This window comes from Trichoplusia ni, chromosome 6 (genome assembly GCF_003590095.1).
Source record: "Trichoplusia ni isolate ovarian cell line Hi5 chromosome 6, tn1, whole genome shotgun sequence".
In the NCBI taxonomy this organism is placed as follows: Eukaryota; Metazoa; Arthropoda; class Insecta; order Lepidoptera; family Noctuidae; genus Trichoplusia; species Trichoplusia ni.
In genome coordinates, this window is record NC_039483.1 from 3,938,986 (window position 1) to 3,952,975 (window position 13,990).

Consider the following 13,990-nt stretch of genomic DNA (forward strand, 5'->3'; position numbering starts at 1 on the left):
TTTTTTCATTCTTCGGCTATACAGGTGTTATAAATACTAGATATTTATCAATTTCTGGTTATACAGGATACTGAGATGCGAAGATATAAAGTCTTTTATAAATATAATATGTTTACCGTGCGATAGAATTAATTAAAAGCTTTGAAGTTAATTAGAGTTTAGCAAGGAAATGTCACTTAAGGTTTTCTGTAGATCTTATTAACTATTCGTTGATCGTGGGAAAATCGAGTGTAGACTAACACGCGAATATAGAAAACTTACCCGGAATCCGGTACCAGGTCAGTTTTTATTCCTAAACAGTGAAAGGATTTAGAATAGATTGTTTATTTTTAATATTTAGATTCAATTCTTAAGTTATTACATTACAAACCTGAAATAGGACATTATTGACTTCTTAACTTAGGAGCAAATTGGTCTTAATTAATCATATTGACTCCCCGCTTTGATTTTTTTTTACTAGGTGTCAATTTTACTCATCGACCTCTGATAGTAACTATTGAACAAACTTTAAGAGCTTGATATTAACCAAAGCCTTGGGAATAGTCATGGTAAAAGAATAATAAGGTTTAGGATATGGTCCGGATCAGTGACAATCTCATCAAAATGTACCCAAAACCTATAATCGAACAATTCTTACTTCTTTCATTTTTATTCACGAATAAGAAAACATGCAAAGATAACCGCGCATAAAACGAATGATCATACGATTATAATCATTGGCTGGAATTGTACAATTGTCTTCGAGTTAAACCCGTAATTATAGTACGGAGGTATGCGCTATGCTTGTAAGGTCGTCAAATGATTTCGGTAATCATAGTGACGTTGTTTAAGAGATTCTGACGCACCGGCGGTACAAGGTTATATCGTGTTAATGTTAATGCTGAGCGGAAAATAAAAAGTTTTGAATAAAAAGAGAAATTTAATTTAAAAATTTTGATTTGTAGAGACGACTGAACACAATCTTTTTTTTATTCACATTGGCTATCAGACTTTAATGTTCCTTCATTTTCCTTTATTTTACTGGGGTCGCGGTAACCCTTTGGGTCTATTTCGCTGGCCTGGCCGGCATTGGCTCTAATTAGCCCCGCTGAACTGAATAACACCGTAATTACTGATAACGTTCAAAGGCGTACAAATAAATAAAATATACACATACAAAAAAGCAATATAATTTGATTATGCCGTAGTTCAATAATTATTTCAAATAATTAGAAACACTGACATCTCATATCTTATCTCTCTTCTCCATTAAAAACTAAAAGTCTCATGGCGCGGTCAAGCCTGCGTGCAAGCGAACTGCAGAGGCCACGCCAAAAGTTTCAATATAGGATGATATTCCATTTCACCTTCTAAGGAATTAAGGTAATTGAGATAGCCATACAAAGACATTGTCTTCAAACAATAAGCTGAGCAAATATCCCTTGAATGAGCCATGTGGCGAGTGGGGGTCAACGTACGAAATCGCCAGCAAGGTGGGCGGCTCCGCAAAACTAACGGTCTTCGAATTATTCATAGATGCTCCATAGATTCTGCTTATAAATATGTGTAGAATTACCCGCTGTATGCGTTTATGGAAAATCGTTGAGTTGGAAAGTATAACATATTTTTTATCTTGGTATAAAGTACGCTTTACAAGAGTAGAGCTGTTTTTTTATCAGAACAGTCGGCTTTGCTTGTTTTACAGATTATGCAGTTACGGGCTTTAACTATTTCATATAACCACGGAATTCTAATTTATTATCATGTCAATTTCGACTACAAAAGAAAGAAAACATAAATAAAAATCTCCAGTATAAAATAAAATTATAATTTTAATAGAAGTTAACTTAAGCACAGATTACTAATGACTTAAGTTACGCTACTCATAAACTGCACTTGAACTCAATATTATATTCAAATGAACCGCAAGGTCTAGAAAATCGTGATTCATACTATCTTGATATACGATTGCGTAGTATTTTAATCTTGTATGAAATACATTTAATATAAAATTTTAAACACAGCTTGGTCACTGGTGGACTTGTCAAAACCTGCACTCAGGCTAGCTACATTGATTAGTCAAAAGAAATTACATAATTAAACAACCATTAATCTTCGGAATGGCTTGAAGCAAGACGACTCATGTATATTTGGCATATTTGGCAATTTGACCATTTCAAAATACCCTAAAAACAGCACCCTATATAAAAAAAGATATTTATATTGTAAGTTAGAAAGTACACGAACCTCCTTTATCCAATACCTTGATAGTTCTCAAAGCGAAAACGAATCGGGTCGAGTCTATTATTCTGCGCACGCGCGACCGCTGGGGGTACCGTAAGGACAACACTTGGCATTCGGAATTACATTTGTAAGCACATCGCCACTATTAAATCGGTAACAGAAGGACGGGATAATTGACTGTAGATGTATTATAATCGAAAGTATTTTGATGAATTCTGTAATTTTTTTGCGAATGAATTACTGACAGAACTTTTGTTTAGAAGGATCAATCCTAGATTTAAAAAATATTTGAAAGTTTCTGATCAAAAATATACTTTTTTATTAAAATGAAGATCCCAAATCAAGATATAAAAGTTCAGGCTTACAGGAATTTAGGGTGATTCTTACGTGCATTTTAAAGAGATTTCTATACGTGTGAACATACAAGGTAAGGTAAAATATATACTGTATATCCAAGAATGATAAAAAAGGGGTAAAAACTAGAATAGGCCTATAGCTATCTAGGCACATAAAAGGGTTAGCTTAAGATTGTAATAAGGATGCTTTTGCTCTAGAAATGCGAATCGAAAGATTGTATATCATTAAAACATAAGTAGCAATTAAGTATTTTCGCGACCTTGAAATAATAACATTGCAGTTGATGCATCACGTAGGCCGTAGCTATATCTTGATCCGTAAGGATTATTTAATTATAAATTAAGTTGTTACCTATAATTATAATCCTATAAAAGAAAGTTTTCCATACGTCACAAAATGATAAGTAATCTTCTTTTAATTCTTGCTATGAATGACAAACAGTATTTAAATCGTTTTTAAGTTTTTCTAGCACTGGATTTTATGATTCGGGCCAAATTGGTTTATGAACGTGGGCGAAAATGCAATGTGTGAAACTGTAAATCAATATGATCCAAAGAAGAGCCTGCTTTTCATATTGGCATCCGAAACTCTATGAAATTAATCCAGACCTTCCTTACAGCGAAGGGCCCACCACTACAGCAGTAGAAGTGACAGCACAACTGGCGGGAACTGGCGTCTCACTTGCACAACAGGTGCGGCCTTTTTTTGGTAAGGCGGGGGGAATCTCATGGAATTCCACTCCCTCGGGGGAGGAAATGGGTAGTGTCAGACTCTTACTGACCAAATCTGAACCGCCGTGCTACGTCATCCGCGTTTTTGTGTCGGTGTATGGCATTGCGCTGCAATCCTTCAGACCGACTAACAACTGGTGTGGCCTACCAACAGGTCTGGAAGTTTCAGAGTCAGAACTCTGGTTCATGTGGAAGAGAGACGCCACTTCGAGTTTGTAGTGCCATTTCTCTTCCACAAACACGAGCCTTGCTACTATAGTACAAGCATCTTAAATAAATTAACGATTAATCGACGCCACTTCATTAATTAATTATATATTCTTCTCACAATTGTCCTTTGTGCTGCGCTAATAGATAATAACGTGGGCATATAAATTAGTGATAACTTATTTAGACATACTTTTATGAAGATATTAATATTTAATTAAGCGTACACGAGGAATTTTAAGGTAAAAACCTTAAAATTATGACATAGGGAACGGAATTTCTGTATTTTACGAATAGTAGACTAACCTCTTTCTTGAACCGCCTTTCCTATGTAACAGTATTAATTTTACAACTCGTAATCATTGCTTAGTCAGAATCAACATTAGTCGTTGTAAACTTGGTTACGCCAATTACATCTTGACTTGGACAGGAGGTCAATGCCCTGTCGTAAAGCGCATTTTTTAACCATTGTTTTTATCTTATGACATTCCTTAAAATAATAAAATTGACTTCAGGAATAAAATGCACAAGTTTACAATTGAACTTCAGACTTTGTATATTGAATTGCACGCACACATTCTCACAATCAACATATATCAAAGAAAACAAGATTTTAATCATTCTCAACGTGGACCTCAACTGACTATGAGCACCAGATTCTTTCTCAGATTTCCGGTCTCTTAATGGAATCTGGTGGAAAATCTTTCTTTCACAAATTAAGGTATCAGCAAGTTCGTCAAATTCAGAACTTTATAGCACGTAGCTGTTTATAATTCCATCGTTTAGCTAGTCTTGCCTTGTTTCTTTCAGCATACGATACGCAAAGCAAAGTTGATATCCAAATATTAATTAGTAGGTAACTAGCATGTAACAGATTAGTGTTATCAATGCTTATATTTGTTATAAGTAGCCTTGAACAGAAACACATATTCATATCTACTTAATACGTCAAAAGTGGTTACTTTCTTTTGGCCCCTTATCGGTGCAATAATGCAATGTCATAAACTTAGTACATTTTTGCTTATTATATCTGAAAAGACCTTTAACCACGTACTCTTTAAGGAGCCTATTCTGTCGAGAAGGTGCAAATGTAGTGTGTCATATCGCTCTCACATAGAAAAGAATTTTTTTTTACACTATAGAAGACAATGAGTGAAGAGATTTTATTTTTATTATGACTATAGACGGGTACTATCCGGCAAGTAAGTAAAAAGTTTATAGTACATAGTTCATAGATTTCTGTATACGATAACGCTTATCACACGTTTTATTATCTATCAAAATAAAAACCTTTTAATCCGAAAGATAACACATTTAGATCCTATTGGGTTGCCATCGAAATTTCACAGGTCATCATCGAAATTTATGTATAACATGTACCTACAATATAGCCACTTAGTAATTTAATTTAATTATCTTGAGGTTATCAATAGGAGAAATGTTTTATTAAATTAATCTGATACGAAAAGGAACTAAGTAAGATATGAGGAATTTATTTTTATCTTTTATTTAACTATCCTATGATAGATTGCTTATATTAACGTGAATGTGGACTATGGAATTCCACTGCGAAAGCATGAGAATTTTCTGCATCGATTTGGTATGTTTAACATATAGGCATACTTACTTTCATATCGATTCTTATAAGGATTATGTATGAAGATTTGTTGTTCCGCGTGTTAGGTTTAATTATATTGCCGATTACATTAATAAACGTTTGATCTAAAGAAGAATGTTATGCAATTTCCAGTTGAAATTAAATATTACTGTATGGACAGCTACCAATATAACATCAAAAAGGATAAAGCTACTTAATGCGAGAGTCGTTTCTTTTTTTTTAATGTAGTGTGTGTTTGTTGACCTCAAACCTATAATTACTAATGTAACACATACTTTCTGTACCAAACACCATACAATTACAAAAACATTCCGTTTTTTTTCTAAATTTCGTAATGGTTCTATTCAACCTAAATAATTCGATCAATACATAATTATAAAAGTACGTAATTAAGTCACGTATGTTGAGAAAAACTAGACGGCGCTGTGTGACCATAAAGCGGAGTCATTGACCTATTCCGCGGCAAAATATTTGATCAATCATAGCTGGTTGGCATTTGAAGAAACTGCGCGACGGATATTGCCAACATTTAATTTTCGATATCCAGAGGTGGAAAAACATGTTTTCGTATAATTTTAGGAATTCTCTAAACTGGCAGGATGTACATTATTACCAGGTCTTTTTATTCTTGAAATAAAATCTTTAATCTTGTATAGAATGAATTGGGGGAAATGATATCTAGGGGTTTACTGGAACAAGTGCATTTTTTTACGTATTTATAAACGTGACAAATTTCTGTATTATCTAGATAAATCATTTTATGTTCTGATAACCCACATGTTTATTCAAAGATATATGCTGGTGCATCAAGTGCATCGTGAAATACCGTCATGAACTCAAACAAAGGATTGCTATCAGTTTTAAAGTTCGATACGATACTTTATAATCAATACATCCGTTCACATCAGTATTTAACAAAGACTGTGTTTTTATGTTTTCAAAACAAAATATGACTTGTGAAAAAGGAACGCATCATATTAATTTGGATGATTGCCGGGCAAGAGATGGTGTGTGGGTTCATGTAAAATGGACATAATTAATACTATTTTGTAGTAACTACTTAACACATGATTTACAGATTATCTCATAATATAATAGTAACAAAAACATTCATACCTTTCAAAACCATAAATGAAAAATCAAACAATTTAGCGTAAACATACATTCATATCCAAAAGTCGAAAAAGTAACCCTGGAACTATGGCACCACTATTTGTCCGCCACCAGGAACCGTGATGGATTAAATTCTTAAAATTTGAAGTTCTCTTTAATGATGAATTATTTTGCCGCTATGACAACTAATATTATACGTATATGTCTAGGTTAAGCAACGTGGCATCGTACGTACATCGTTTTCCTCAGTCTATTTGTTGGAAAACCTCAATGGCGCAAGTTCGTCTCCCTGAGTCTCGCACCAGTTTTAATCTACACAACTACATAGTTACCTATACTTAAGTCAAACATTTCCCCAAATATTCCATCTCCTCAGTACACAGTTGAGGTAAAACAGCACTCGTATAATGAGCACAATACATTTGAATGCAGTACCTATAGTCCAGTCAAAATAAACAAAATAAAGTCATAACTTAGCCAAAATTCGCATAGAGCTGAAAATTGGCAGAGACGTTAAATACATCATTATAAAGAAAATATCAAAAGTCCCCATCGATCCCACTTCTGCAAAAAAAAATATTCAAGGTCAAACATGCAAAATTAAGGTTTTTTCCATTTTTCTCCAAAACGGTAAGTTTTATCGTAAAATAATACAGACAAAAGTTGTAGATCATACAATTCTCTACAAAAATGGTTCAGTCACTTTTTCTCTTAAGACTCACCATTCGTGAGATATCGCGGTTTTAATCATTAGAAAATTCATATTTTACATAATATGCACTAAAATGCAGCCTGTACGCGTCATCGGACGTTCAATATAAATGAAAATAAGAAATTATTGGTTTGTGTTATACACAATATAAAACTTGTTTAAATTGAATGAATATTTTAAAATAATAGACTATACAGTCAGTCCCTAATTCCCTTCGTCGGTAACGTGAGCAGACTTGCTTTTTGGTAATATTTTCGATTTTAATTTGTGCTGTTAAATAATTTTAACAAAATGTCAGAAGTTTGTTTCATTTGTGATAAACCTTTGGAAGAAAGTGAAGTTGTTGTTGTGGATCGTGGAATGAAGACTTTGATTGATGCAAGTGTTGAAAGAAATGATAAGTTTTTTGAATACTTGAAAGACAAGCAATCTGTGACAGTCCACGTGCAGTGTCGTAAAATGTACACTCGAAAGAGTAGTATTGTTTCAGCTAAAAGACAGCGCGAGACAGAACAAGGTAGTACATCCACGATAAGTCCACCTCATACTAGAGCACGAGTAAGTGAGCCAGATTTCAACTTTAAAAGATATTGTTTATTTTGCGGCGATGAAGCAAATGAAGAAGCTGAAAAGAAGAAAGCGCAAAATGTTCGTCGTAAAATATATAATGTATCTACACTTGAATTTAAAGATTCCATTTTAAAGGTAGCTCGGACTCGTTCTGATGACGTAGCAAAAGCTGTTATTGCCCGCATTGATTGTCAATGTCAAGAATGATTGTCAATTTTCATTGCAAGAATTAAAAGACATAAGCAAAAATCCAACTATAGATAATAAAACAATTAAAAGAAGATTAAAGTTAAAGTATGGTGATAAAATTATTATAACTGAGAAAAAAGGGAGTTTAACAATTATCTGTTTTATTGACAATCAGTACGATATTCTCAATAAAGCTTGGTATGAAAATAAAAAACAAAATATAAACGAAGAACGATTAAGAATACTGAAAGCTGCCGCAGCAATTATTCGAGAGGATATTCAATCTGTAGTGATTAATAATGATAATTATCCCCCGCCGAGTCAAATGTTTGAAAATATTGACAGCGATATTCCAGAGTCATTGACTTATTTTTTGGAGCAGGTAATTTTAAAAAATCGACGATTTAAATTAGATCATCTAAAATTAATATGTACAACTATCAGCCACTGTATAATTACTCCCGCCTGCTCCAGAAAAACTGCTTAATACTATTTTTTGTAAATGTAAGACGGATTGTAGTAAAAACTGTGGCTGTCAAAAAGTGGGATTATTTTGTTCGCCAGTATGCATCAATTGTCAAGGTCAGACTTGCTCCAATATTGAAACAAACACGTCAGATGAAAATATTTCTGATATTAATGAAGAGACAATTGATGCATCTCTTTTCTTAGAACAGCGAACAGAAATTCTGCAAGAAGAAGAAAATGAAGACGAAGAAATAATATTCGACGTAGAATTAGACAATTATCTAATATAATACTTAACATTGAGAAGATCACTTGCAATATTACCATTTTTTCAATCAATAGGATACAATCTGATCAAATTTTCTTTATTAAAATAGATCGTGGACTATACCTACTGGGGAAACCACGTTAAAAAAAATGCGCCGAGTACATTACCCCATAGGTGGTGCGGAAATTTGTGCATATTACGTAAAATATGCATTTATGTAAAATATTAATGATTAAAACCGCAATATCTCACGAATGGTGAGTCGTAAGAGAAAAAGTGACTGAACCATTTTTGTAGAGAATTGTATGATCTACAACTTTTGTCTGTATTATTTTACGATAAAACTTACCGTTTTGGAGAAAAATGGAAAAAACCTTAATTTTGCATGTTTGACCTTGAATAATTTTTTTTGCAGAAGTGGAATCGAAGGGGACTTTTGATATTTTCTTTATAATTATGTATTTAACGTCTCCGCCAATTTTCAGCTCTATGCGAATTTTGGCTAAGTCAAATGTCTATTTTGACTGGACTACTACGTCACGTACATTCTAGGTCAGGTATTCTGTTAACCTTTAGCCGAAATAGATCAGACTTCTATTTCATTCTATTTGTTCCGGCTACAGGTGCAAATTATTACCCTACGGGACGGTATAAACATACATTTTTATTAACTCAAACATCATCATTTTTTAGATGGTTTATAGTTGTATATTAACCAGAATTTATAGATGTAGGGTAATGAAAAGGTTTTTGCGGTTTGTTCTTGGAATCACTATTTTATTAGCATGTGTTGTTTGCAAAAAATAGGTTATTCGGATTTTCTGGCTTCAAATAAATAATAATGTCTTTTTCTCCCTTTTTGCACAAAACTCTACTTAGATAAAGTGAATTCAAGACTAGGTCCTCATGCATGACGTAATCAGTTAACGATACGGAAAGAAAAAAGGTTTGAAAGTGTCGACGGGGTTTTAAAGAGGTCGATTAAAGAAATTGATATATTATTATCATTGTTTGTTTGTAATTGTAAGCAACTGTCCTTTCCACGTACGTTATTGAGAAAACCCCGATCAATGATAGATATAGGAACTAAGGTCCGAAATGACTCGTCAAAGGAAAAGTCCTTCGTTACATACACGAGTGGCCTTACTGGCACGTTTCTTGTACATAGGAGCTTGTTTTACGACTTAATTATTAGATTAATATTCATTAAAATTAGGAATATATTGGATGCGATGGGGAAAGAGGCACGAGAATGGCATACACAAAGGAGAACCTATATCCAGTAGCTAATTCAAGAATAATGTTGAAAATAAATGAAATATACTTTTATTTATCCGTTACTGTTTACTACAAACAACGTGCTCCGCCAAGGTCTTGCTTTAGTTTCATTTTAGCGTTATGCAGGGAAATATACAATTAATTCGAAAATGGCAGATTATAAGTAAGAATGATTCTCCTACTTATTCCAAGGTGACAAATTAATGCTATAATTGATTCTCCATATAAAATATTATACAATATATTTATAGTAAGACCAGTCTAAGAAAAAAGGAAAGCAGATAGTTTTTCTTGGGAAACAGTTGTTATTGTTTGAAAACGTTCATATTAACACATAGAAACAATACCTAAAAATAACTAGAGTCTGTTTGAGCACCTTGTATACCTATTACATACGTATTCAAATCAAACAATATACAACCACCTTAAGATATTGAAAAAAAGTTATGTAATTAGAATACTGAACGTGGTTTTACTTTCTCGGAATCATATTCTCAAACAACTGCTCAAACAATGACATGAAAGTATCGTTAACGTTTATACTGATGAATTGTTTATAAATTTTTAAATTCAACTGTATTTTTACATACACAAGATGCCATAGCTCTGGGGAATTACCAAGGCGACTTAGAGTAACATTATTGAATTTGCGGAAGCGAGACAACGTTGTAAGACGTAGAGTCGCCACTCATTCACAACTCTTCTAACATTTCTTTTATCTGTAATGCTGTGCTTACTGGGGACAGATAAAATTAAACAGAAAATATATGAAACCCTCTACGGTAAAACCTTTCACCCCACGACTTCTAAATGACTCGACCGATTTAAATCAAACATGTGTAAAAACACTCGCACATTTTTTCGGGAGCCACGATGTCACAAACGGATAGGTTGAACTTATGATCCCTCCTTTACGTTGGGTTTCAAAAATACAACTTTTCCGAACTAATCGCGCTATATGAAAGAAAAGGGTAACTAATTAAAAAAGTAAGTGTCACTATTCTCAAAAAACAACTATAAGGTTAACTTATCAATTCTCTACATTAAAAGTACGACGCACTTTAAAAAAAAACTGTGTCAGTAGAACGAGTAATGTATTCGTATTTATAAATACACGATTTTAAACGAACAAAAAAATCTTCTAATAATAGATCGCGGAAGATATTGCTCTTTGTACTGGCAGTGATAACACGAATACAGTAAACCACAGCAATCATAGCTATGAACTATAAAATAACTACAAAACATACGCATGTACAAACGAAAATCAGCCTTATTGGTTCTAAATAGAGGCGTTTTCAATGTCAGTATGTGTTTGGTGGATTGTACGATGTATTACGCAGTACAAGTAATTAATCAGTAAAACCTTCGTTTTACGATGAAGTATCTTTCATAGTACGTTTTCGGTTCTGTATCAATGGATCCCTATTACCTTGGCTGTATGGATCTCATGAACCACAAAAACTTGAACGTTTTTAAAAGGAATTTTGGGTTAAAGTACAGAATATTCAATACTACTTTATCATCCTCGTTTTGTTTATAACAATTTAACGCATGGTCAAAGGTCTTTTTAAGGAAGTAATAAAGCTTTTATGTTGAAACACGGTTACAGCTTATTGAAAAAACAATAAGGATATGTCACAATAATAAACAATTTAAACTCTTTGTTCCTTTAACATTTCGTAACAAAGAAAGGATGTTGTTTAATTTATTATTATTGAGGTAAATAAATTAAAATAAGGAAATTAAAAAAGGAATTTATCAAAGTACTTTTGCCCATTAATTCTTTGTAATTAGAGGCTTAAACTAAAAAGTTTCCATAGTATTTAAAGCCTTATTTACATATTATGTAATAAAGGCATATTCTTTATTATGATATCGTGGACCAGGTCATCAAGTATTACCTTGTTAAACATTATTTACAACCTTCATTGCATACATTATTACTTACACAATGTAGGTACTATAAACAAGCATTTAATTATATATTTTATACAATATTGCCTATGTTGTAGTTTGATTTTATCATAAACAGTAACACGCGTACTATAAACAATATCATCAGAACAAAAACGTTTGAAAAAAATACTGTTTGAGTTTCTGAAGTCTTGCTCAATCAAACATCAAAGCAAGACGAACCACAGCAACCACTATTTTAATACTTAGACAGTATAAATAATTGTGCAAGCGACCATCAGTGATGGTAGAATGGTAGGACGGTAGAACTTTTTTACCAGTGGGGATAGACTATGTGGAAAGATGACAGATGCTATAATATCAGCCATAAAATTTTACTGCACATCACATGTATGAAATATAAGTTGTTGATAAACTTACCCTGGAGACAGGGGCACACCTGCCGCATGCCAGTCCTGCCGGCGGCCTGGTCAACGGCTCGGGGGCGGGCACCACCGGCCCTTCCTTTATTCTGTACAGCGAGGACGTCCGACACTAAAAACAAATGCAAAAATTATTCTATCTATGTAATTACTAATTTATTATCGGCTATTTCTTATTTATGGGGAATATTAGTAAATTGTATTTTGAGAAGGTTTTGCAGTAGATAATGCTACTTTAACTCGATTTTATCTTGTACCTATGTATTAAAAATCTTCTGACGCTTCATCGTCAATAGACCATTCAGTGCAATGACGCCTCAGAGCCTGGTGATGACATTTGTAAAAGATTCCGAAAGATAAGTTTTCAATGACAGGTTGATCGGATTTGGCAGATATTCGACGAAAATCCGAAGAATGACTCATACGAATTTCCGAGGGTGAAGCCCCTGAGAAACAGTTAATATATATCTAACACATCAGTGCCAAAAAATAGTGGAAAAACAAACGCGATGGTAGATTACTTTAAGTCAGGATCTGAATCATATCCGTTTCCATATGCAGAGAGAATAAGTCCACAAACAACACATGTCTTGTGGATAGTAAATAAAGGCCGTGACAAAGTGTCGAGTAAATTACCCAAAATTGATTAGCGTCAAAATGGTCATATATTTCACAAGAAACCTTGGCAAAATAGTTATTCTGAAACTTGCGAAAACCAAATAAACGGTGTGACTAAGCGACTTACAGATTACCCCAAAAAAGACTTAAGTAATGGTCCTGCAGAAAAAGCGTCTAAATTTTAAAATCTTCACCGGAATACGATTACAAAATAATGACAAAACTAAACGATCTTATTAAGCCCATGCAAGCATGAACGAGTAGAAGTAAATACAAATATATATACATCTTGCAAGACCTTCTATCTCGACTGAATAAGGTTGAAATTCGTAACTGACGTGCTATGAACCGTACAGAACATAATTACAAATATTCTCGTAACCAAATTACTGGGCGTCACTGTATGGTCAGCCGTCACGGACAATCATAATAACGTGTTACCTCATTTGTAACGTAACAGATATATGCACTCAATGACAAAGTGTTTTGTGATTGCTGTTGCCACATTGGCAAGCTGATTCGAGTCTCGGATTGATGCAAAAAAGGCATTAGGCCCATTTCGTTGATCGACATATAAGTTGTGAGGAGATACTTGAAATAGCATTACGTTGGAAATTGCAATCTTTATGACACATTCTTGTGGTGATATCGTTATTGAAATCTTTATGCAGTTGACACTTTCAGTACATGTAGTACGATGATACTACATTAAAATAAATAAAGAGACAGAATGAGTATTTATTGTTTAGAATACTCATTGATACAAGTAGAGGAAATTTGGTTCATGAACAAAACAAAATTAACAAAGAATTATATTGTTTTCAATTCTATATAAACAAAAAAGTCCTTCATTGTAACGAGATAAAATTGAGATAACTGACATTAAAGTAAGACGAGTCACAAGACATGTCGATAAGCGACAAGTTTCGGTATTTAATTACAAAGGAAAGAGGAAGTACGTGAATATCAATTTAAATAGCATTGTTGTATCAACGGAAATATTTATTAAAACATATACAATAAAAACTTTGTTATTCGAAGATGCGCGCGTTTGTAAGACAATAAACGATTGTCATAATATTAACGGTAGGAAGCGAGATGCACATGTATTGACAACTACTTTCAATCGTCAGACAATAATGTACCTATTACAACATCAATGAAATTATAAATAAAAATAACAATACAATGACATAAAAGTCAGAGACAAACACAGCTTAAAAGAAGTAGCTGAATTATTACAGATGAATGAAACGGGCATGAACGACCTCAGGGTCCCAATTGTAGCCCAATTCTGTA

The 13,990-nt window shown here is 33.3% G+C and overlaps 1 protein-coding gene across 3 annotated transcripts in view; it reads right to left on the reverse strand.

The window, feature by feature from the left end:
- Positions 1–13,990, reverse strand: part of LOC113494729 (glycerol-3-phosphate acyltransferase 1, mitochondrial-like) — a 63,690-nt gene that overhangs the window by 22,429 nt on the left and 27,271 nt on the right. For all 3 annotated transcript variants that reach the window (XM_026873170.1, XM_026873167.1, XM_026873166.1), the window contains one exon: positions 12,072–12,185. In XM_026873170.1, coding sequence (XP_026728971.1) covers positions 12,072–12,185 — 114 coding nt within the window. The remainder of the gene's footprint in view (positions 1–12,071; positions 12,186–13,990) is intronic.